The sequence below is a fragment of the Sparus aurata genome, chromosome 16 (assembly GCF_900880675.1).
Source record: "Sparus aurata chromosome 16, fSpaAur1.1, whole genome shotgun sequence".
NCBI lineage: Eukaryota > Metazoa > Chordata > Actinopteri > Spariformes > Sparidae > Sparus > Sparus aurata.
In genome coordinates this window covers 20,429,409-20,454,700 of record NC_044202.1, presented here as the reverse complement: position 1 = coordinate 20,454,700, position 25,292 = coordinate 20,429,409, and the positions used below count along the sequence as shown (strand labels likewise).

General features: G+C 40.0%; 3 protein-coding genes across 3 annotated transcripts; all 3 read left to right on the top strand.

The window, feature by feature from the left end:
* The first annotated feature begins 230 nt into the window (after positions 1 to 230).
* On the top strand, positions 231 to 6,102 carry LOC115566466 (alcohol dehydrogenase 1). The gene is made up of 9 exons (XM_030392365.1): positions 231 to 369; positions 1,304 to 1,405; positions 2,026 to 2,167; positions 2,377 to 2,464; positions 2,685 to 2,904; positions 3,219 to 3,479; positions 3,616 to 3,748; positions 5,492 to 5,630; positions 5,723 to 6,102. The coding sequence occupies exons 1-9, from the start codon at positions 352 to 354 to the stop codon at positions 5,751 to 5,753; spliced, it is 1,134 nt and encodes a 377-aa protein (XP_030248225.1). The 5' UTR covers positions 231 to 351; the 3' UTR covers positions 5,754 to 6,102.
* A 4,650-nt stretch (positions 6,103 to 10,752) lies between these two features.
* Positions 10,753 to 16,710, top strand: LOC115566408 (alcohol dehydrogenase 1-like). The gene is made up of 9 exons (XM_030392257.1): positions 10,753 to 10,904; positions 11,632 to 11,733; positions 12,698 to 12,839; positions 14,078 to 14,165; positions 14,264 to 14,486; positions 14,572 to 14,832; positions 15,419 to 15,551; positions 15,694 to 15,832; positions 15,938 to 16,710. Exons 1-9 carry the CDS (start codon positions 10,887 to 10,889, stop codon positions 15,969 to 15,971), a joined length of 1,140 nt encoding a protein of 379 aa, XP_030248117.1. The 5' UTR covers positions 10,753 to 10,886; the 3' UTR covers positions 15,972 to 16,710.
* A 574-nt stretch (positions 16,711 to 17,284) lies between these two features.
* Positions 17,285 to 25,002, top strand: LOC115566409 (alcohol dehydrogenase class-3 chain L). Its single transcript, XM_030392258.1, has 9 exons — positions 17,285 to 17,391; positions 17,927 to 18,028; positions 19,406 to 19,547; positions 19,650 to 19,737; positions 20,414 to 20,633; positions 21,442 to 21,702; positions 22,230 to 22,365; positions 24,512 to 24,650; positions 24,896 to 25,002. Exons 1-9 carry the CDS (start codon positions 17,374 to 17,376, stop codon positions 24,918 to 24,920), a joined length of 1,131 nt encoding a protein of 376 aa, XP_030248118.1. The 5' UTR covers positions 17,285 to 17,373; the 3' UTR covers positions 24,921 to 25,002.
* Positions 25,003 to 25,292: the final 290 nt, after the last annotated feature.

The following is a 25,292-nucleotide window of genomic DNA, read 5'->3' as shown; positions in this document are numbered from 1 at the left end:
TGGGTCCGAATATACATTTGATGGCTATACACATTTTTAAATATAATCTGTAACTCCACCTACTAACAGAATCTAGTTTGGGAAATTATAGCTTTATAATGAAAATGTTGGCTTCAAAAGGCTGTGTTTGCCTCATTTACCTTATCAATTTAAGTCTTGTTAACCAAGATTCAAAGTCCAGGCATAACCATTCAAAGCCTCTCCCCATCTGAATGTTTACACAATTATTTTTTTTTCTTCCAGCAGTATTTAAACCTCAAGTCCGAGTCTTCTCTTCCTCTCACTCCAGTCCTGCAGCTCCTCCTCTCTCGACTCACCCCTCATTTTTCATAACTCATCTTTGCTGCAAAAATGGCAACAGCTGGAAAAGTAGGTACATTATTCAGTATGGGAATAATCTTATGAAGAACTGTGATGTTTTAATGAGTGTATTTTAGACATTTTGTAATAAGTCTGTAATCTGGCATTTTTAAATCAACTTCAAATTAATATAGTTAATTTGAATATTGTGAGATCCATCAGTGATAATTATGTTTTAAAACTGGATTACATTTTAAGGGTCTGTGTATGCTTAGTGTTAATGAGTGTAAGATATCAAGCTGACATGTGACCACATGTTTCAATGTTTTCAATGTAATTCTCTTTGCACATGCATGTTTATTTCCCTAGAATTAACTTAAACCTAAAGATAATTTTTACTGCAATAAAATGTATTGAAATAAAATAATCTCTCTCTTTTTCTGTCCCCTCTGTGTCAGTGATATATTACATATCCTGTGTGGACTTGGCACAGAGTTTGAAACTTTCCAAACAGCTTTGCACAGATGTTGATATTGGCAAAGATGAAGGAGTAGTAGTCCAGGAGATGATGGTGGAATTGCCCAGAGTAATACAAAAAATACAAAAAATACCAAAAATTACCAATGCTTTTAAACCACCTGAGTTTTCATGGTTGACAACAACTGATTTATTCAGTGGTTTAAATAGTGATACTTAATGTGCCAACCCAACATTAAATTATACTGCTTTAATAAAATCTAAATAATAATAATAAATGGAAATCACTGCACACAGTTTATATGTAACTATTACAAATAAGCACTGAAACCCTTTTGTTTAATGTTTGCTATATTTGGTGACATATAAGTCAATCGGTGCCTCTTGATGAGTCAACCAGCAGTTGAGTGCTGTTGTTTTACACATGCTGCTTGAGTAGATTCTTGGCTTGACGCCCTTCCAGAAAGACATACTAACTTGCACCATAAAGTAATGTAAGATTTCATGTCGTGTCGCTGCATTCTAGGTCATCAAGTGCAAGGCAGCAGTGGCTTGGGAGCCCAACAAGCCTCTGGTGATTGAGGAGATTGAGGTAGCCCCACCCCAGGCCAACGAGCTCCGCATTAAGGTGAGAGATTTCCGCTTTCAAGGCTTAGACATGTTCATGCACAGAGATGTCTTACTGTACATGTGAGTAGGTAGTATTAAAGGTTTAAGGAAAATGATGAAGGACTTTGTTGAAAAGGTTCAGGTTGAACGATCAACTGTCAAGGTTGAGAATGGATTTCTGGAGAAAAATAGTGCATTGTTGAGTCTAATTTCCAATACCAAAGCTTTGGGTATAAGGCGTGAAATTCATATCATGCTAAGTGTTCATTTTTACAGTCATATTTGTATTATTACGCTGTCTTCAACAGTGTCACCCATGGCTATTGTATCAGCAGGTCATTCAAACAGTAAATGCAATGCTATTTTGAATTGCCTTCTACTTTGTTGAGCCCAATTGCTCAAGGTTGAGAATGGATTTCTGGAGAAAAATAGTGCATTGTTGAGTCTAATTTCCAATACAAAAGCTTTGGGCATAAGGCGTGAAATTCCGACCCAAAGCATCGGCATTAAACAATTTGGGAATGACAAAACAATCATCTATCTTTCTCCAGAATGACTTGCCTACCTTTAAAGAAAGCACACTCCCCAAGTATTCAAATGATAGAATCATCAGTGTTTCCATTTTTGTCTTTGGTGTAGATTGTGGCAACCGGGGTCTGCCACACGGACCTATATCATCTGTTCGAGGGAATGCATAAAGACGGCTTCCCAGCAGTCCTCGGCCATGAGGGAGCTGGCATCGTAGAGAGCGTCGGGCCTGGAGTCACTGAATTTCATCCAGGTAAGTTAAAGATTACAACCTCAACAGTTTGTCTGACAACTCTTTTTTTCCCTTATAGTTGTATTAATGTGTACATATTGTATATCATTGTAGATAAGCACATTGGTGCCATTCGGCCAACAAACCTGTTGCCCATTTGATATATTGTTTTCGTAACTTGTTGTTATATGTGTTTGACATCATTTGGCAACTTTGTGTCTGAATTTCAGGAGACAAGGTGATTCCTTTGTTCATTGCCCAGTGTAGAGAATGCCGCTTCTGTAAGAGTCCTAAGACCAACCAGTGTGTGAAAGGATGGTGAGCTCATCTACTTCTTCTTATCTCTGAATTTCATTCAACCATTTTATGCGTTGTGTCTCTACTGTCATAGTGCCTGGTATGTCAGTGGTGATGCCTGATGGTGACACAGAACAGCCTGTTTGGATACTTGTTTTTTCATTTCATGGCATATCACTCATATCATATTGCAATATTTTGTCTCAGGTTGTCTTTTCACTTCAACAAATTATCTGTTCAGGGCTGTTGAAAATCCTAGTGCAATGGCATGTGCAGAGTCCAGGTTCACCTGTAAGGGCAAGAAGGTGCTGCAGTTTATGGGAACCAGTACCTTCTCTGAGTACACTGTGATGAACCAGATAGCTGTGGCTAAGATCGACCCTGCAGCCCCTCTGGACAAAGTCTGTCTCCTTGGGTGTGGAGTCTGCACAGGATACGGAGCAGCAGTCAATACTGCTAAGGTGTATTTGTCTGACTGTAATGAATTCCTCCCACACCACCTTGTAAAAGGTCATACATCTGAAACTAAACATATTAACTGCCTGTGGCACAGCTTTCATTAATGAACAGGGCACTAAAGGTCCACTTTGAAAGAAAGTTGATTTTTGTCTCTCAATCCTAACTCGTAAATACAGACACCCTTGGAAGACAACTGACCCAAATTACTGAAGCATCAGAATTTGACAAGTTTGGAATGAGACTCAAAAATAAAGTTTCTTACAAAGTGGACCTTTAAGAAGTCCAACCTAATGTGCCAAAGTTTGTTTTACTTTAGGTGGAACCTGGCTCCACATGTGCTGTGTTTGGCCTGGGAGCAGTGGGTTTGGCTGCAGTCATGGGCTGCAAAAATGCAGGAGCCAAGAGGATTATTGCTGTTGACATCAATCCGGACAAGTTTGAGAAGGCCAAAGTGTTTGGAGCAAATGAATTTGTGAATCCCAAGGATCACAATAAACCCATCAACCAAGTTCTGTCTGAGATGACTGGTGGAGGAGTGGACTTCTCCCTGGAATGTGTAGGGAATGTGGAAGTCATGGTAAGGCAGGGGTTTGACATTATATTTAAGAGTCATCCCAAAGACATGATATCTCACTATCAAAGCACCTATTTTCTAGGCGGCTTTAAGGATTGAAACCCTGCAGTTAGATGACTTTGTTCTATTTCTCATCTAGCGCAGTGCCTTAGAGTCTTGTGTGAAAGGTTGGGGTGTCAGCGTGCTGGTGGGCTGGACAGATCTGTACGACTTTGCTGCCCGACCCATTCAGCTCATCGCTGGACGCACATGGAAGGGCTCCTTGTTTGGAGGTGGGATCCCTTGTCAATCAAATGTCACTGTTCATTTTTGATTGATTGTCAATTTTAAGAGGGTAAGTTTTGCATAACAAGAGCTGACCAGAGGAGAGAGTGAAGACATGGAGGCAGAGAGGTGTAATGCAGAATAAAGCAAATAGCCATTTTCCATTGAGACTGTGATAGACAAAGAATGATGACCCTCATTCCTGAAGTTTTTTTTTGTTGTTGTTAGTTTCTGTCTGCACCAATTTGTTAACCTAAATCAGCTGACACCAACTTTGTTCAGTTTATGATTGTTATGCGATAGTGAAAAGTGTGAAGAGCTCATCTGTGTTTATGGGATAATGCCTGCATCCTTTTCATGTTCACTGGCAGCCAAAGTAATTCTCATATGTGCAAGTGAGAAGCCGGTACAGCCATAAGGCCTAACAGAAGATAAATCCCTTAGATTGGAAATCATCTTCCCAGTTCTACCTGTGCCATGACATGTAAACAGTACCGGACTAACGTTAATTAATTTCTTTCTTTGTTTCTGGTTTTATGCCAGTTTAAATGGCTAATTAGCCTCAGCTTTAGATTAGCATACTAGTTTACTCTGGACTGGGAAAGGCACCTCGTATTCTGCTTATTAAAAAGGGTTAGCCATTGCTAACACACAGTAAGGCCCACATTCTTTTCTTGCTGATTGGCATCATTTCATGTCAATCACCCATCAGCACTCTCTGAACAACTTTGCAATTGTCTGATTACAATTTAGCATGTTAGGGCAACGGCCAATGTTTTAGTGCTTCCTCTCTAGCCAGATGTAGCCAGATCTGTTATCCACATAATAAATATCTGGGCCAAGACTTCTTCCCTCATCTATCACCATTTCAGCTCATCTCTATAAAGAGATATCTGCATATGAAAAAATAAATAAAAGAATGAATAAAGAGCTAAATCAATGGCAAAGAGATCCCGATATTGCATTTAAGCAATTTTTTCTCCTCTTTCTTCTCCACATTGACTTTTCACCTGCACACAACTGATTTAACACTAGGAACAACACCAATGCAGCAATATCAGATCTGATATTGCTGCATGGTGTTGTTCCTAGAACATCATATTAGTGTTAAATAGCTAAAGGGCCATCTTTTAAATTTAAGGAACAGCAACAAAGTTGACATCTGGTGCAAGCCAATTGTGGCTAATCGGATTAAGTGTAGGACTCAGAGATAATATCCTGATTGGAACAAGCTAATTTATTATTTTCTGTTTCTTTTATTTCTGTTGCCGTTGGTTTAGGTTTGCACAACAACAATACTTGGTTAGGTTTTGTAAAATATATTGTTGGTTAAAAAAAACACTTTTCACAGCGTAAACACGTGTGAAAGGAAAACTTTTCCCATGTGCTTATTTGTCTGGTCTTATTCCTCAAGTTGCCAGAACCAATGATGGTCCTGAAGCAACATTAGTTATGATTTGCCAAGAACAACACCAACATTGCGATATCAGTTTGTGCATGGAACCAAAGCCCACTCAAATGTGATTGGTGAATACTTAAAACTTCAACTTGACAGCAAAAGGAATCCATATGCAGATTTCTGTTTCTCCAAGTTAACCTGTTCACCTAAAAACCTCAGATTACTGTACCATTTTGACCTGTGGCAGTAATGAAAAGCCTGAAGGCCAGACCTCTGCAATCATCCAACAAGTATTATTAAGAGAGGACTCTATTTGCTATTATTTCCTTATGAGGTGTTCTCTGTTACTCAGGATTTAAGAGTAAAGATGGTGTGCCCCAGATGGTGAAAGCCTACCTGGACAAGAAGGTGAAGCTGGATGAGTTCATCACTCATAACATGACCTTAGCCCAGGTCAATGAGGCCATTGAACTGATGAAGAATGGCAAATGGTAAGTTTACAGTCTATATTTTACTAACTAGTTATACAGGTGAAGAATCAATAAATGCATGTCTTATCAATTCTGTTGTTTGTGTTCCACAGCATCCGGACTGTCCTGAGTGTTGGGCTTTAATTATGCCAAAACCATTTAATGAACTCATCAAATATGTAAAATATATGTTGACGACCTCGAACATTTCACACTATTCACTGCATTATGTGCAGGATCATCTGCAGTGTTCACGTAAGCACATGGGATGTGTGGCTTCCTTGCTGGTGCTCTGGTTTTGTTGTGTTGTGTTGTGTGTCACAGGAAATGTCAATAACACTGTCTTGTTTTTACATTCTGTAACACATTGTGTTTAGCATGACAAAAGTGTTTTGTCAACCAGCTTTCCATCAGATTTACTCACAACAGCTTAGTTATATCTATGCTTGGCAGGAAGCATGGGAATTATTATTAAAGTCCAACTGAAATTAAATTGCATATGTGTGTTTTTTTGTTTCGTGATGGTGCCTCAGACTTCTGCATCATCGTATTTCAATAGAGTCAATTAAGCCTTGCATAAAACAATAATGTAAGCCCTAATAGGTTGAATTAACAGTCACACTGACACAGAGCTGCCAACCCATAAATGGCTAACCTACAGCATTTTAACCTCAGTTTATTCACAATTCAACACTATCAAGTGCTTTGCACTCTTAGGACTATGAATCCAGTGCGGATCAGATGACAGTGCTTTATTTCAGATTGTGACCACAAGGATCAGTCACACTGACAGCAAGAATCCCAAAATAAACACTATACAAACGCCATTGTATATTCTTTGATTAAAGTAAGGCTTACAAGTTGTTAGGACTTGTAAGCCTTACTTTAAATGATCATAATTTATCATAATCCTCTCATTTGTGCAGAGTTTGCATGTTTTCCCCGTGTTTGTGGGGGTTCTCTGCTTGTGCTGCTGCCTCCCACAATCCAAAGACATGCAAAGTTAGGTTAATTGGTTACTCTAGACGGTCTGTAGGTGTGGATGGGAGCGTGAATGGTTGTTTGCCCCTATATATCAGCCCTGTAATGAACTGGCGACTGTTGCCCAATGTCAGCTCCAGCCTGCCCGTGACTCTGAAAAGGATAAGTGGTTTCAGGCAATGAATGGATAGATCATTTAAAGGAAAAAAAAATATTTAGTTCAGTTTACTTGGGTTCTTAAGCTGTAAAATGCAGAGAAATAATCTTGCAAACATTTCATCCCATGGACTTGCAATACGTCGCACCCTGATGACGGCAGGTATCTGTATCTGCCTGAGGCTGCTCAGTAGTGTATCTTAAAGCTGGTAATACAGACCTACAGTTTTAGAGGAGAAATTGTATGCTCATTTTTAAGTTCATCATTTTATTTGGGGTTTCCTACAAGAGTAGGTGTACATGCTTTACTGCCCAAGACCACATTAGTTTTCTCATACTATCTGAGGATACAGCACTGCATCGCCCCTCTGTCTCAAATACTCAGTTTCAGACAGAGGGTCCCCCCTCCAAAATATCCAGTTCGTGGTCAGTTCTTATGGGCCAAACTAGCCTCTGGGCATAAATTATCCAAATAAATGACATGGTAATATAGTGTGATATCACAGAGTTACAGAATTAAAGGCTAATTAAAGAAAAATTACAAAAAGAATTAGAATGCTAAAGGAAAGGGAAACAAAACAAAAAAGCATGATCAGTTTCTTTTAAACCAGTTTTTTATACTACACTATATATTTAAAAAGCAAGTAGTTATTTGCTGCTATAGTAACAATCAAAACATGATATTTTTATCATTTAACTAAATATGACAAATGATTTAATTATTTTAATTTTCTTCAAACAAAATTGTGAATAAAAACCAAAAATGTGAAATTCATATTACAATCTAACTTTCCTACTCAGCAAGCAAAACACCAAGGAAATGTAAGGCGAAGGTAGGCATGACCTATTATTGTAAAATCTAACCTCAAGGCTAATCAGATTTAATGAATGTTGTCTGAAATCCTACTTTGAACTTTCAAGTCAGAACTGTATTATAGACATACTGAATTATCATTTATACTAAACTAGAGAACAAAAAGATATACAAAATGTAGGCATTGGCTAAATCCCTTCATAAAACTGCAACGGGTCTCAGCTTGGGATTTGTCAAAATGCAGTGTGAATGGGACATTTAGCCTGTGAGCCTGTTCATAGTAGGTACACAAAGAGTTTGGAGAGTAGTGTCATTGTGTGATATCTTCTTTCTCAAGCCAATAACCTTAAGCTTGCCTGGCTATCTAGCTCACTAAAAATAAAGTAGGGTAGCTATAATCAGTTGTTTTGTAATAACAATCAACCATGTGATTACTTGTTTATATGATCATTCACAGCGAGTAACCAAAATTAATTATAATGAAACGCTGCAGTTTTTCTCAGCTTCAGGGCTGGATTGAGTGTCTGGATCAGAAATGACAGGAGAGTATAATATGGCATGAAAAAGTAGACCAGACGAGACAATAAATTACTAGAAGTTGTTTAGAGTAAATCTGCCTGTAATAAAACAGTGATAAGGAGACAAGTAGGTCATGTAAAAGTTAATGCTCACTGGTGGTGAAATACAGAGTTACATCAAAAGCAGGCGGACAGATCAAATCACGCAAATCTTGGCCTGTGTCCTGAAAAGGGTTCAGGCACGGAGGCCGAAGTCCAAGGGTCAGGCAGAGAAATAGCCTGTAGCCTATACACTTCAGGGCTGGATGGAGTGTCGGGATCAGAAATGACAGGAGAGTATAATATGGCAAGGAAAAGCAGACCAGACAAGACAATAAATGACTAGGAGTTGGTTGGAGTAAATCTGCCTCAAATAAAACAGTGATACACAATCTGCAAAATATCCAGATCAGATTCTAAGGTGCTTTTCAACTTTCATGGTTCATTTATTTGTCATTCTACAACAAAGGGTTACTCAAATGTAAGTTGCACTCCCTGCCTGCTGGACTGATTTTTATGTTAGAGTGGATAAGTCTCACAGCCTGAGTAAAAAGAACCCTTCTGTAGTGTAGTGGTATTGCAGCAGATAATTCTGCTTGCCAATTGTCCAGAGAATAAAAAGGCTGAGGCTGTAATCTTTTTAATATCCTGTGAGCTCTGCACAGGTTGCTCACTTTAGTAGTACTGCTGATGCTCATTTTAGATTCAAAAGTCAGGAAAATCACCAGGCGTTAGCCATGGGGGATCTTTGATGATCTCACCCTGTTTCTGAATTTCCATTATCAGGATAATTGTGAACCGGGATAATCATCTATATCTTCAAATGAATGACTTAAAAAGATTAATCCAATATTGATTTCCTGTTTTAATTGCCACAAAATGATCCTGTATATTTCAGCCATTCCAAAATCCTGAGTCTGTCACCATAGAGACTAGGCTAGCCTATTGTATCCCCCACAAAAAAGTTACGTTGAATGTGTGGAATTATGAAATCCAAACAATTGAACAACAGGGAGATGAGGTGCCCATTTCCTGAAGGAAGGTTTCTACCCACAAACCAACAGCTCTCTTTGTCCACTCCAGCTCTGTTTGCTGAATGATTTCTTTCTTTTTCAGAGAAAAGAGTGTTTACTTTAAAAATAATGCATGTCCTCTATGTGATGGAATATGAATTAGATTAGATTAGATTAGATTCAACTTTATTGTCATTGTGCACAGTACAAGTACAGAGACAATGAAACAGTGGGGGCGGTTCGTGGGGTTAGGGCAGGTTGTGGGTCGATAGGTTATCACTAGGGTGTGGAGTTCAGTAGGGTTACAGACGCAGGGAAAAAACCTTCCCTGAACCTACTGGTCCGGGTGTGGAGAGACCTGTAGTGCCTCCCTGAGGGGAGGAGGGTGAACAGTCTGTGGTTGGGGTGAGAACATCCTTGACAATGCTACATCCTTTCGCAGACATCGCTTGCTCTTGTAAGCCTCGGTGGAGAGGCGTGATGCGTTGGGCAGTTTTCACTACCCTCTGCTGTGCTTTTAGGTCAGAGACAGGGCAGTTGCCATACTGTGACACAGTTGGTAAGGATGCTCTCGATGGTGCATCCATAGAAGTGCACCAGAATCTGAGGAGACAGATGGAACTTCTTTAGTGGAGTGAAGTGCCCTGGAGATAGCATTTTATGCACTCCTGTTCTGGCAGTTGGTGAATTGTTCGGGCTCCAGTGTGCGTGGTAAACTGGTTTTGAGGTGAGCCAGGACCAGCCTCTCGAAGCACGTTGTGATGGGGTGAGTGCAACTGGACGGAAGTCATTAAGCCTCGCTGCAGTGGAGTGTTTTGGCACTGGCACAATGGAGATGGATTTGAAGCACGCGGGGACAGCTGCTTGGGCTAGTGACAGGTTGAGTGTGTCAGTCTAGACCTCAGTCAGCTGCACAGCACAGGCCCTGAGGACAAGTCTGGGGACACCATCAGGACCAGCAGCATCTGTGCATTACCCCAGGTCAGTGCCATACGGTGGGACAGAGTGTGAGGGGCTGGTGGTCTGCAGGGAGCACAGCCTTGATAGCCACCTCCTTGTTGTCCCTGTCACAGCAGCCATAGAAGTGGTTAAGCTCATCAGGTAAAACACCTCCACTCATCCAGCGTCGCTGGATAATATATATTTGATAATAGTTCCTGTGGATGACAGCATTCACAGGAACTATTGTCAAAAATATACATTATTAATTTGCTGTCAATGAATATCACCCAATATACCATGTCATATATAAGCACACAATGTATAGGCCAAAAGTAATATTGCATATTTTGCGTATGTTACTACAGGGCCCACCCCTGTTGTAACTCGCATTATGCAAAATATGCAATACTACTTTTACACGCTCAGTTGGCAAAAGTGCTTATCCTTCCTCGTACAAAGGTAACAATATCCACCTGTCAGCCACCCTCCACAAGGCTTACTTAACAACACTGTATATCTCGTCAAGGCTTGATGGCTAGTATAAGTGTGGTGGTTATTTGAAAATGATTAAATTAACAAAAGAGATTAACGTTGAGTTGTGACGGCTGCTGCTTGTTTCTTTACACAGCCTCCACATCTGTCACCTAGATTCGGGTCAAGGGGAATTCAACGAGCTGATAAGAAGTCTCTCTGTTTGCCAAACTGGGATACTCTGCTGCGATATATAAACCCAAAGTCCGGGATCTCTTCTTGTCCCCACCATATTCCTGTCCTGCAGCTCCTCTGTCGCTTTTTTCTCAACTTTGCCGCAGAAATGGCCACAGCTGGGAAGGTAAGTACACTGTATCATTCAACATGTGGACACTTATGTTCACGTGAATGCATTTATGTACGCACTAACAAAGTTTATACACAATGCTGAAAAAAAGCATTATTGTGTGCAGTTAAAATTTGTGTTTGTGAGGCTGATTCAATAGGTAGAGCATGAATGGGTGTAAAGTTGATTCCTGATGACACTATACATATATCTAGTAATGTCTTCCTGTGTGGTATTCAACTGTGTATCAGGTTACAGATATGTAATGTATGTAACAGCTATAGTTTTCGGGGAGCTTGATTTTAAAATATCATCTATCTATCTCTCTATAGTGTCTCTTTACCCTCTGCTCCAGAAAGATATCTCAGGCACTGCCTTAACTTGGCACACAGTTTAAAACTCTCCATTCCCTGTGGTACTGTTGCTCTTTTTTGGAAACCCTTTCTGGTATGGTTCAAGGAATGTTAAAGAGAATGAGGGGTCATTACAACACTGATTCTTGCTTTGAGGCCAGACTGTGGAGACAGCTCAATTGAAGTCTATTGAAATGCATGGAGAAACACATTAAAAGCCAACAGGTTTTAATGTGTTTCTCCATGCATCTTCAATAGACTTACCTGCACCGCAGGTTATAAAGAAGACCCCAAAGGTTCCTTGGTATGGTTTAATAGCAGCAGTCCTCACAATTATTTGTCATTTGTGCTCATGCTAGATAATTTTATGTGGTGTCGCTGCCCTCTAGGTAATCAAGTGCAAAGCAGCAGTGGCGTGGGAGCCAAACAAGCCTCTGGTGATTGAAGAGATTGAGGTAGCCCCGCCTCAGGCCAACGAAGTCCGAATCAAGGTGAGAGAAGACCGCTATCAGAAAACACATATGTAAACACACAGTATGCTACACTTTCCTTCACTCTTCTCCAGAGCAGCCTCGCTTTGTCACATAGTTGTTCTCACATATTGTATTGGTACATATTATTTAGTGTAGCTCATAACATCAATGTTTGATTTTAAAAGGGCACTTTATAGTTTTGGAGAAGAAATCTAAACTTAGAATTTTTATATTTTCTGTAATAACATAAACTCCAGAAATATTCATTTTTCAATAAATTGATAAAAAAACAAGCTTTTCTCAGAGGAAAATACGGGCCCCCAGAACACTGTTTAAAGCTAGTATGGTGGCAGGGTCCAAGAAATACAAACAACATACAACAATATTGTTTAGTTAAAAATCAGACTATGAAAATCTTTCTCTTCAGATAAAAGTTTCTTCACCAAAACTACATAGTGCACCTTTAACACTAAATAAAAGTGTCAATATACCAAATTCACACGACAGCCATTTTCCTCTGACATCAGAATAATGGATAGTGAGTATCCTAGAGGACATTAGGCTGTATTTCAAGGTAAAGCAATACATTAGACAGGCCTGAAACAAAATCACTGGATGTAGTCAAATAGTAATGTTACCTGGAAAGAGGCTGAAATCTATCTTTAGAGATCAAATATGTTATTTTACCTTGAAGTGTGGCACAATATCCCTCCAGAATTTCACTATTCATCATCTTTTTAGTTGCTGATCAATTGGGAAGTGGTAAAATGATGACAATTTTGTCAGATTCCCTACATTTATACCCAGAAAATGCACCATTAGCAGTTACGATTCCCAACGTCAAAGGAAAAGGTCCACTGGGTGAATATGGTCTATATAATGTGTTGTGAGTACTGCTGAACCCACTCAAAGTGAGCACTCCTCAATATGTTCCGTTTATCTTCTTTGGGTTTTAGTGGTTTGGTTACTCTCTTTGGTGCAGATTGTGGCGACTTCAGTGTGCCATACAGACCTGTACCACCTTTTGGAGAGTATGCATCCAGATGGCTTCCCAACAGTCCTTGGTCATGAGGCGGCTGGGATTGTAGAGAGTGTTGGACCCGGAGTCACTGAATATCAGCCAGGTCAGTTTCAAATGGTACTACGTTATGCATATTTACTGTCTTTCTGAAAGTGAGTTGAGGAGATTAATATGTTTTGTGGTTGTGTGTTGAATATGGAGCTAGAATGTGTTTAGCTTAGCTAAGTTTGTTAAAAGAAAGACTGGAAACAGTTATCCTGCCCCAAAGTTCAAACTACAGTAAACACTTAACATGAGCAAAAAAGTTTAATTTAGCAACAGCTCTACAGGTGGTAGCGCTCTCCTACTGTCGATCTGATTGGTTGAAGTTAGTCTATGATAGACAGTGATAGACATATGGTTCATCCAATCACTTGCAAAGAATCTTTCGAGTGTCTTCCCCTTCCATACTGTTTGTAGCGGTGGTTCTATGTAACAAACCATCAGGCATGATAGAATGTTAAAGCCATTAAACAATGGAATGCTATCCCAGACAATGTAAAAAAACTGTGGTTGGTTGGGTAGCTTTAAAACTAACCAAAAAAGTTACTTAAAAATCTCTCAACAATGCACTCACACTGTTAGTTAATCAGTCCTCATAACCTTTAGTCCCACTTTTTATCTCCCAACTGGGGCTAACAAGGTGTTCGCGTGTGTGTGTGCTTGTGTGTGTGTGTGGATGGGGGGGAGGGTATGATGTGTATGCCACTGTGTATGGGACATTTCACATGCATTACATTGCTACTTTTTCCTTCTTTTTATTTATTGAGTGATGTTTGATGTTTTGACATATGTAGTATTTGTATTGTGTTTCCTGCCAGTGGGACTGCAGATGTAAACTAGCCCAAAGGCTAACTCTGGTGCAATGCATTGAATGGTCACATTTATGTTTTAATTGCACATCGTCCCCTTATAAATAAAATTGAATTTGAAAGTAGTAGAGGGCACTCTCAAGGTTAACTTGTACATTGACCGACTGCATGCCCTATAGACCTATCACGTAACTAAGCTAAAAATAAGAAATGGAGGTGCAAACTAGGAGCAAAGCCATGCTGAAATTACCAACAAGATATAAATTGCATAAGATGTATTCAAACTGATTATGTGTTCATTTTAATCAGTTAGACTTGACTTTTTGAAAAGAGACTGCACCATTGACCTAAACCTCTAAAGCTATAAATTATAAACACTATGTTGTAATAAACTGAGGCATACATTTGCAATTCCGCCAATATTTTTTGCACTATTATAGCTGGCCCTCAAATTTAAAAGTCACATGACGAAACTGATTTTGTCTTTCAGGAGACAAAGTTATCCCTCTGTTCATCGCCCAGTGTAGAGAATGTCGCTTCTGTAAAGACCAAAGGACCAACCAATGTGAGCAAGCATGGTGAGCGCGATAAGCATTAGACAGACCTGCCATCCAGCAGCTTACTTTCTTCAGCCCTAACATTTAATTAAGTACTCAGTACTCAACTTTTATTTCAGGAGGGCCACTGATCGTCCCGGTGTGATGGCACCACCAGAGACTAGGCTGACCTGTAAGGGCAAGACGCTGCTACAGTTTGTAGGGACCAGTACCTTCTCTGAGTACACTGTGGTTAACGCGATGGCTGTAGCTAAGATCGACCCCGCTGCCCCTCTGGACAAAGTCTTTCTTATTGGGTGTGGTGTCTCCACAGGATACGGAGCGGCAGTCAATACTGCCAAGGTGTATATGTTTGACTGTTGCAAATAGCTGACATGAAACAATGAAATGAGGTATTTTGTGCTTAGAATGTCAATGCTTACTTTAGGTGGAACCAGGCTCGACATGTGCTGTGTTTGGCATGGGAGGTGTGGGTTTGGCTGCAGTCATGGGCTGCAAAAATGCAGGAGCCAAGAGGATTATTGCTGTTGACATCAATCCGGACAAGTTTGAGAAGGCCAAAGTGTTTGGTGCAACCGACTTTGTGAACCCCAAGGATCATGATAAACCCATCAGCCAAGTGCTAGCTGAGATGACCAGTGGAGGAGTGGACTTTTCCCTAGAATGCACCGGGAAAGTGGAAGTCATGGTAGGGTGACTTCATTTAATCTGATTTAAGACTCTTAATTCAATAACCTCTATTCTAATCAAAGTCAACTTGTTAAGTTAATTGGCTCTTTTTCCAGCAATAGCCCTAACCCTAACCATAATCCTAACCCTCTTTCAAGGTGGAATATGAGAAAAATTTTGTTGAAAATGTTCAAAAATTCACCAAAATTATCAACAGAATGTGAAGAAATAAGAGTTTTAAGGTCATGGCATTGATGTATTATGTTGCAGAGATATTGAATGATGTTAACATGTGAACCAGCTTGCTCCATCTCATCTAGGTCCAAAGCTCCTGGGCTTGCGGTGTAAACAACAACACTCTCCTGGTGCTCTAAGCTCCCTATCTGTAACATCACAGCTAACTGAGCTAACTACCTAGCAACAGTTACAGTTAGCAGCAGGAGTTATTGGTTACTCTAGTGATATGCTGCCCCCTATTTGTTTTGAGTAGGAATCTCTCTCAAACTCAAAGTTACCCAGTCTACATTTCCTCAGCTATTCAAGAGATTTAGACCTGCATCAATGTGGTTACAAGCCCTCTTACTCTGTGCTGTTACTTCATCTAGCGCAGTGCCTTGGAGTCTTGTATACCAGGTTGGGGTGTCAGCGTGGTAGTTGGCTGGACAGACCTGCATGACATTTCTACCCGACCGGGTCAGCTCATTGCTGGACGCAAATGGACGGGCTCTGCATTCGGAGGTGAGACAAATATGACTTTGACTAATAAATCTTTTGTTACTAAATGGCTGTGGGTTTTTGGTTGGTTACTTTTAAGCTAGTTGTATTCTGGATAAGAGTCTAACCTTTTATTTTGTGATTTTATGTGTATTCTATGGCTTAGGCTTTAAGGGTAGAGATGCAGTGCCTGGGTTGGTCAAAGCCTACCTGGACAAGAAGGTGAAGCTGGATGAGTTCATCACTCACAAACTGACTTTAGAACAGGTCAATGATGCCATTGAAATGATGAAGTCCGGCAAATGGTATGTTTACACTCCTATACTTTCTCCACCATTCATTACACAGTAGCAACACAGATACATTAATAAGTGCATGTCTATTTACTTCAGTTATTTATATTTCCACAGCATCCGGACAGTCCTGAATGTTTCTCCGGAATAAGACCACCGTGATGCTTTTGTTCACCCCAAAATAAATAATAGATCCACCAAATAATATGCAATGTACATAGCCTTGAACAATCAACCAAAATGCAATGTTTTTTGTTTTTTTTATCCAATTATTACAAGATCATTATCATAACCTAGAGAATACAACAGCTGCATCTTTGTTTAGGTTTTCTTGTATACATTTTACAAATGTGTTATTTAAAATTGCATTTGGATCATCATCGTCCAAAATGGAAATTCCAATTAAATAAGAGACATTATCTTAACTTGGATACTTAATTATATGTGATTGCTCTATGTTGATACCAGTAACTCTTCACATCCTTTGCAAGAATAAAGTTTCCTCTGATAAGGAGTTGGTCTGGAATCTAAGCGTCTTCAAACTGTCCTGGTGGGGAGAGCATACAGCATTTTGAAATTATTAGAACAGCTCATAATTCCTACTCCACCAATTTTGGATGTAATCTGATAAATTCCCTCAAGTGGTATCAAGTTGCAAGTTGCATTGTGGGGAAGGTGCCAGGTTTTGAAAAGCAGTCCAATGGTCTAGTATTGCACAATGGTGTAACCCTAACCCTATCCTATGACAATGATGGATTCATTATGGACAGTTTAAAAATGATGACAATTGATAAAACAGATGAAAAAAATGTTTTTCATGCATTCCTTCCTTTTCCAAAACCTGCTGCCTACATTATCCACAATAAAATTAAGCCACTGGAGACAATTTATATGATGACATGTAGCCTTCCTCTGGAGTCACTTTGTCTTTGGTTTTTGTTTCTTTGTTTAGTATGTTTTTCATCTTTCTCTTGAAATGTCATTGGCAGTTATTGTGTAGGATGTGGCAGGCAAAACTGGTGGCAATCGCTGGTGGCAATCGCAAAACACTGGACAAGTGTCCAGCATATAAAAGATATAAATTCGTTCTATCTATCTATCTATCTATCTAAATAAACTAACGTACTGAAAGCACAAACGAAAAATCTAACTAAACTAAAATGTAAACCAATATTGGGAGACAAACAAACTTATGAAAAATCCCAAACTACACCTCTTCTAAGGTCCCAACTCCTTTCATAAAACTGTTAAATGAAATGGCACACCCATAAGTTTTGATTTAATAGAAACAAACTGCATGAATGTTATATACTGTAGGTCTTCTATAATTTAGTCTCTGTTTAGTATTTCTCTTTTTATTTCCATATCTTCACCTCTTTTTGAAGATAGGAGGGGGGAAATCAACTTCGTAGAAAATTGAGAGATCAGCACAAAGTGTTTGGATAAGGCCCACAGCCCTCACAGGCCAGGCCACTGTGTGATTGGTCTAAACTAAGATAAGCATTCTGCACTATTACCTAACCCTGAGTGTGAGAGTCTGCTTGTGAAACAGCATGGAAACCGCAGGGAGGGTAAGCACACTGACTTCCTACTTTCATGCATTTATATCAGGATAACGAACTTCTGCAAATCTTTGAAAAATGCAAGGGGAACATTAATACTACAACAGGAAGGATTTTAACAGTTGAAGAGAAATTGGTTATACTTTAATGAATGTTAGAGTCATAAACAAGCCCTCTGCTACGCAACCTATAAAATGGAAAAAGTCATTGGAGAATTTGATGTGTTTCTTCCAAGAATCTTAATTATTCATCTAAGTGCTTGTTGAGTCTTTTTATTGTTTAAACTAGTCTGCACAAATAGGAAAAAGGGTCGAAGTTGTCTTTAAGACACATTTCGTAGGTTTTTTATGCTTCGCCTGTCGAGGAACAAATTATGTTGAACTTACTCTGATCCTGTTTACAGTAAAAGAAGCAAGGGTTTTCTTCAACTCTTTAAATCAAGGCTGCTTCCTCTGTAGCACCAAATGGGTTAAATGTGTCAAAAGAGTTGTTATCATGAGAGATGCCTGGCCAGCTTAAGCTCTTCTCGAATGCTGTGTTGTAGGAGATCCTGTGCAAAGCTGCAGTAGCATGGGAGGCTGGGAAACCTCTCATGATGGAGGAGGTGAGGGTGGCACCTCCTAAAGCTGGGGAAGTTCGCATCAAGGTAAATTAAAATGGGCTGATGTGTTTTCTGTTTCATGTCAAATATACTTTGATTTGTGGAATCATATACAACTTATAACCATAACTAAACTAAAGAGGCCTCTTCATTTCATACCAACTTGAGGGGAGTTGTAGGCTTAAAACCTGGTGTGGGAGTGTCCTTACAGAGCTGTTAAGGAGACTCATGTGAACTCTGAGTTTCAGAGTTGTAAGGCCCCCCTTGTGACCCATCTGGCCTTTTTGTGCCAGCACAGCTCACTGTGTCTCTGGTAAGCTCTGTTAGCTTAAGTTCTACCATGAATATGTTGCATCACAAACGGGAATGGGCCGGAGAAACCTGGATCTTGGTCAAAAAGATTACCAAAAAACATTTTGGACTTCTTCATAGCTTACTTAAGTAAGAGAAAATGCTCAACGAAACCACTGGATATGTGCAGTCTGTTGCGCTAGAGTTTATTATGTTCTCCAAGACGGCAACCCCAATAACCCGGGCAGGTCCTGGGACCCTTATAAAATGGGTTCCCTTTTTTATACCCTTGATGATCCACTTATCTCCTTCATATAATTTGTGATTTATAGCCCGAAACCCTGCCTTCCCTGTCTGCTCATGGTAGTGTCCTCTTTGCTACAAAGTAATCGGTCAGCAGCGCTCGTCAGCCTCTTCCTTCTTGAGACAATCCAACCACAGCGGAGGACTAGTCGTTGATCACCAACAGAAGACTGGATGATTTTGGCCAATTAGGCAGAAGAAATATGGTGACACAAGAGAGCAATGGAGCATATACAACCAGCACTCTAACCCAGATATACATGATTTTCTTTACACAACAAATGTCTCATCAAAAACTTGGTTACACTGGATTGTTGTCAAGTTTTGCACAACAAACATAGCAATAAAAGATGGATTTCAGTTACATGGTGACACAGTGTGATGTCAAGAAGTCACAGAATTAAAGTCTGGAGAGGTGTTTCAATCGCTGCAGGAGCAGTGAGTGTTGCAGAGAGTGTTTGCTGTCGGAAAGAGGAGCTCCCCTTGCCATGGGTTTTTTACATGCACAAGAACACATACAAAACTGAAGGAAAGGAAAAAGCCTGATTCTGATAACCATAGTGACATCTCAGTATACAGCAGATGGTCTTATCTATCTAGACCATATAATGACCAGCTTCCTCCAGTAGCTTATCTATTGTAATTGTTTTACTAATTTATTGTATGTAAAGTCCAACACTAGTGTACTTTACACCTTTAGTTATTCCTGGTTATATGTTGTGAAAGAAGAGTTTGCTCTGTTATGTTAATGAAATGTTTACACTAGTAATAGAACCTCTACACACCTCAGTATTGGTAGAGGATTACTCATGAGAACCTTTATTTTAGATTGTGGCCACTGGGATCTGCCACACTGACTCCTACACACTAAGTGGCTCTGACCCTGAGGGAGTTTTCCCTGTAGTGCTGGGCCACGAGGGAGCCGGCACCGTGGAGAGCGTGGGAGAGGGAGTCACCAAGTTTCAGCCAGGTTCTCCCTTTTTTTTTTCGCCTTCTCTTAACAGACAGGAATGCTGCATGTAATGTAAACATAATAAACATGTTGAAGAATAATGTATTGTTTGTGTTTTAGGGGACACGGTCATACCCTTGTATATCCCACAGTGTGGAGAGTGCAAGTTCTGCAAGAATCCCAAAACCAACTTGTGTCAAAAGATCAGGTATATGTCCTGTGTTTAAAGGTGCAATGCGTAACAAAAAGCCAGAAATGTTGTTTGAAAGAACAGTATTAACAGAATGCGAAGATGTTAAGTAGTAATATAACAACTGCAGCTTTAACATTATGGCAGATGTGCCATGCCAGCTCATATTTCCACTTGCACCATGAGACTTTGCTTCATTTTACAAGCTCTCTTAGCATTCAGTTGAATAAAGAAATACTCACAATATACTAACAACATGTTGAGAAAGGAAATACTTGCTAATCTTCTCGTCCCTGGAGTTCTAGTTGAAGTCATGGAAAATCACCTCTGCACAGTATTCTGTCATCAACTGGCATCTGTCTGTCTCCAAGGCTATGTTCAGTTCCAGTCCTGGTTCTCCATTGCGTAATCACCAACAGTCTTCATTGCACAAAGGTAGCAAACTAATAGGCCCACTAGCTGCTTGGCTAACTGAGTTAACTAGCAAATGGGAGCAAGATACGGGCATAAATTGCTACAGCAAAGAGTACTGTGAGGAGCTGTTAGTGGTTACTCTGGTGATATGCTGCCTCCAGTTGTTTGAGGGGGACAGTCGTCACTCATGCACCTTTAAAGCACTTTGAACAGTAGAGATAAACTTCTCAAATGGAAATCTTGCCTTTTTGAAGCTGATCTGTTGTGTCCTGTTCTTCAGGCTCACTCAGGGCAAAGGCTTGATGCCGGATGGGACAACCCGTTTCACCTGCAAAGGCAAGAGCCTCTTCCACTTCATGGGCTGTAGCACATTCTCGGAGTACACTGTGGTGGCTGAGATCTCCCTGGCCAAGGTGAATCCCAGGGCCCCTCTAGACAAGGTGTGTCTGCTGGGCTGCGGCATCACCACTGGTTATGGTGCTGCTGTAAACACTGCAAAGGTAAGTCAGCCTACTACTGTTGGTCAAATACAAACATTCATAGAGGATGCAACCTTCTGACTTTTGGTGAACCCCTGATTTTTTTACCTGTATAGCCACAAGCAGTCAACATTTTCACATACCCACTTCACTAGTATGTACCGAGTTCACTAGTACCATTAGCTGACTCTGTAAACAAAAATAGCACCCTCCCGTGCTCCAAGATTCTAGTGCGGGCAAACAGACTGACAACCCAGCTCACTGGGTACGTGAATATGCTGACTGCTTGTGGCTGTACAGGGAAAAATCTGCTCAACATCCACTGAATAAATAGGCATAAGACAGACATTCATGGTCCCCACATGATGTATGCTAATAGCTTTGATCGTTACCAGTGTGGTTTTGATAGAAATGTTTCAAACATTTTGGATTGTTTGCCATCAAATTTAACATTCTCTGATCCCTTAACCTTTCATCTTGTACCCTCATCATAATAAGTATAATTTGGTGTATGACCAACTATCTGCAAGACTTGACATTTCCATCAGCCTTAGCTGTATTTAATATTTAGTGTTTATTGAAAATGTTAACATGCAAATACTCTAATCAAAGATGATGAAAATGACAAACATTTTACCCACTACATAAAAGCATGTTGGGTTATCACTGTGAGCGTGTTAGTGTGCTGACATTAGCATTTAGATCATTGCACTAGCTGTGATGAATTTGAAGATAGATAAACCCCATTTATTGCAAAATGCTGCTTTTTATGTAGCAGTAGGTTGTATTCTACATTCTGACCTGTACTTGCCTCTCCCTCACTTTGCAGGTTGAGGACCTCTCGACCTGTGCAGTGTTTGGCCTGGGAGCGCTTGGCCTTGCAGCAATCATGGGCTGTAAAGCAGCGGGGGCAGCTAGAATTATTGGAATTGACCTCAACCCTGACAAGTTTAAAACTGCTCGAGAGTTCGGTGCTACAGATGTGGTGAACCCAAAGGACCACAGCAAGCCGATCCAAGAGGTCCTGGTAGAGATGACTGATGGGGGTGTGGACTACTCCTTTGAGTGTGTGGGCAATGTGGCAATCATGGTGAGTGGAGGAGTAATAACCTTATGTTACTGACCAGCTACCATACTAAGTAATTCCCCTGTGCATGCTGATTAACCACACAAATTATGACTGTCCTTCATGGTTTACTGTTACAATTAAATGTTTCTATGATATTTCAAGTAGTGTTTTTACCATTTTTTTTATTCTTGCCAGCCATAGACAATCATACTTGGACACATCCCAACCCACCACTAACAGTCCTAGTATTTATCAGGCCTTAAAAACAGAATACATTAATGATAAACAAAGTTCAACTAGGGTTAGGGCAGTTTGTGGGTCGATTGGTTGAGTAGGGTGACAGGCGCAGGGAAAAAGCTTCCCCTGAATCTACTGGTCCGGATGGGGAGAGACCTGTAGCACCTCCCGGAGGGGAGGAGGTTAAACATCTGTCGCTGGGGTGAGACCAGTCCTTGATGATGCTACCCGCATCAAGTTGGTTGTAGTGATCATTTGCTGTTTGTATCAGGCAGATGTGACACTATCCTGATATTGTCTCTTGGTGGCAGAGGGCAGCACTAGAGGCCTGCCATAAAGGATGGGGCACCAGTGTCATCATCGGGGTTGCTGCAGCCGGACAAGAGATCACCACCCGGCCATTCCAGCTGGTGACTGGACGCACCTGGAAAGGCACTGCTTTTGGAGGTAACAAGCTAGTTTTTGTGCAAGTGATTTGTTTTGAGATACTGATTGAGGAGTCTCCTGATTTAGCATAAGAGCATTTTAAGTAATAGCTTCATCCAAAATCCCTCTCTCATTTACTATGAGTGTGCTAGCGCCGAAGTAGTGGACATGCCATGGAGATTCTTATTTTGTTGTACCGCGTATATTTTTGGGGCATACATTTCACACTCCAAACTCAAACACTCAAATAAAAGAGGTGAAGGGGGCACTATATAGTAAATTGTGAGTTTAATTGACCAACAGACATTGCAAAGCCTAAAGCTATACCACAAGCACACCCAAAATAACTCTCTAAGTGTCAAGAAATAACTGATTGACATGGTAGCGATGGATTAACACAAAGTATCTGTAGCATATCGTATTTTAAGATGAACAGATGAAGGCATTCATTGTGGTTATCAAAACGGACTCTGAACTGAACTCTGTTCCCCAGAGCTCTACAAAGAGACCTAGATTTGAGCTACTATTGGTCAGGGTGACAGAATCGCCATTGACCAAACTCCACTCCATTAGCTCACTGATATCTCTAAATCAGTCTCATAAAAAGGTACTAAACTGTCAGTTTGTAACTCTGATTAATAATTAACTTAATAATTACGACCAAAATTACCATAACAGCTACCCTGCTGGAAAAAAACTACATAGACTGGTCACTGGTCACCAGCAAATGTTGTGTTTTGGTGCTGGTTTTGGTGCTGGTCTATGCTGGTTTTTCCAGCAGGGTAATGGTCGAAGGATTTTGGAGTCCTTGAGAGAGTAGAGGTTAGCACAATTCACTCTTGTGTGATATTAAATAGAGATTAAATATAGTACATTCAAAAGTGTTTTATTTAACACAAAATGAAAACACACAATCTAACATGTACTATATACAGGTGTGTGATAAAGCTTTGATTGATTGATTGATTGATTGTATGTGTGATGCCCGGTTAAAGAAGATGGTTAGTTGCAAGACCCTGAGACTGTGTGAAGCATAAGTCAATTTACATCAATTTAGCCGTATAGCAAGGCAAACTACCAATAACCGGACCTGAAATCACAATAACACCCAAACATCTAACAAACACATAGTGATTGTACACATGTGCACTAAATCAACCACAGTTAAACAGTCCTGTGGTTAGCCATGCTATGCTATGCTTTGCTATGTGCTATCTAGGCCTAGTTCAACGTTACCAGTCTTTGTAGAAAAGGTGCTGGTGGTTCTTATATCTATATGTATATATATCTATATATAGATATATCAAATTTGTATATTGTGAAAGTATGCTTTTTAGTGAAATGTTTTTTTTCAACATTTGGATGGAGTGGTTTAGACATTCATGTGCTTCTGAAGATGAACTGTAAAAAATATAACTTTTGACCTTGCACCATCAAACCTTTAATCCACACAATAGTTTACCTTATGACAAAATACCTGCTAAGCTAATTCCCATTAGCTTCAGCTGTACTTTATGTTAAAGCTAATTAGCAAATCTTGGCTTACAAAACTTACAATGAAGAACTAGGTAAACAGTATACCTGTTTAACATCTATATGTTAGCATCGTTATTGTAAGCATATTAGCATGCTGGCATTAGCATATAGCTCAAACTTGTCCAAATACAGCTTCACAGACCCGATGGCAAGGCTGTAGGGAGCAAAAGTGGAGTTGGACACACCCTAAATGCACTTGCCCTTTGTGCTTTAGATTGTTTTAGATAGGGCCCAATAGTCTTTACTTCAAAGTGGGTGTGCCACTATGCTTGTTAAAAAAAACTGTTCACTTAAAATGTAAACTTAGCAATTATTTAATTATATTGATTCTCTTTTTTCAATCAGTGTAGCTTTGGATTGAAGCCAGGATGTTACACAAGCATTTACTTAGTGTACACATACTGAACAAAGTGTGGGTGTAGATTAAATAGATTAAATAGCATCAAACCCTTTTAAAGAATGAGACTCTGTTGTAATACAGTTCAGGGCTCATTTTACACTGAAAAATAACTATTCCTTAGGCCATAGCCTGACCTGTCAATACTTTTGTGCAGCTGCATATATAGACAAAAAACATGTAACATTTTGGCCGCCACTACTTTTGTCAACTTAATGTTCTTTACACTTCAAGGATACAAGAGTGTGGACAGTGTTCCCAAACTGGTGGAGGAGTACATGAACAAGAATCTCAAAGTGGATGAATTTGTGACTCACACTCTGCCCTTTGACAAGATCACCGAGGGTTTTGATCTCATGCATGCTGGGAAATGGTAAGCATCAACCTTACATACGTACGTATTTAACTCATTCATTCGGTGATATGCGCATTGGTCTCGCGTCCCTCCAGGTTTTGTTTGTTACAGATGTCACTGCTGCCCTCTGTTGAGGACAAAGATGTGATGAGACAGGATTTTATCATTTTTCCCATGAGTTGCCTTTCTTCAAGTATGAATAACAATTCAGTCAGTAATGCATAATCTGATATCCATAATCCAACCTAATTTTCTTCTTTCAGCATTCGCGTGGTCCTGCAGTTATAGATGCAGCAGAGCACAGAGAAACCATGATCTCACTCCATGTTTACCCCGCTCAGTGTAATAAATAAACTTTCAATATCCTGTTCCAAGTCTGCTTTGTTTGAACAATGCACAGTAAGACACCTCTTTGATCAGATTTCCCTGAAGGAACACGCATATACAGAAAACGAACCAAAACAAGATTATTCTGAAATATTCTTTGATCTCGACTGAATGAATAATAAGATGGTACAACCACAATCAACCAAATGGCATCAGTGGTGGAGGGTTTTTTAATTGATGAGGATTTTCAAATGGTTCTTTTACGTAATAGCTTGGACATCAAGGGCAAAAAAGACATCGCAGAACATCCTTTTATTCTTCTTCTTGTAGGAT

Bases quoted from the DNA above. Each gene is read 5' to 3' on its own strand.
- LOC115566408 (XM_030392257.1), top strand. The intron at 14,166-14,263 runs GTGAGCGCGATA...CTTTTATTTCAG, and splicing joins AACCAATGTGAGCAAGCATG to GAGGGCCACTGATCGTCCCG. The intron at 15,833-15,937 runs GTATGTTTACAC...ATATTTCCACAG, and splicing joins ATGATGAAGTCCGGCAAATG to CATCCGGACAGTCCTGAATG.
- LOC115566466 (XM_030392365.1), top strand. The intron at 2,168-2,376 runs GTAAGTTAAAGA...TCTGAATTTCAG, and splicing joins AGTCACTGAATTTCATCCAG to GAGACAAGGTGATTCCTTTG. The intron at 5,631-5,722 runs GTAAGTTTACAG...TGTGTTCCACAG, and splicing joins CTGATGAAGAATGGCAAATG to CATCCGGACTGTCCTGAGTG.
- LOC115566409 (XM_030392258.1), top strand. The intron at 19,548-19,649 runs GTTCTCCCTTTT...TTTGTGTTTTAG, and splicing joins AGTCACCAAGTTTCAGCCAG to GGGACACGGTCATACCCTTG. The intron at 20,634-21,441 runs GTAAGTCAGCCT...CTCACTTTGCAG, and splicing joins CTGCTGTAAACACTGCAAAG to GTTGAGGACCTCTCGACCTG.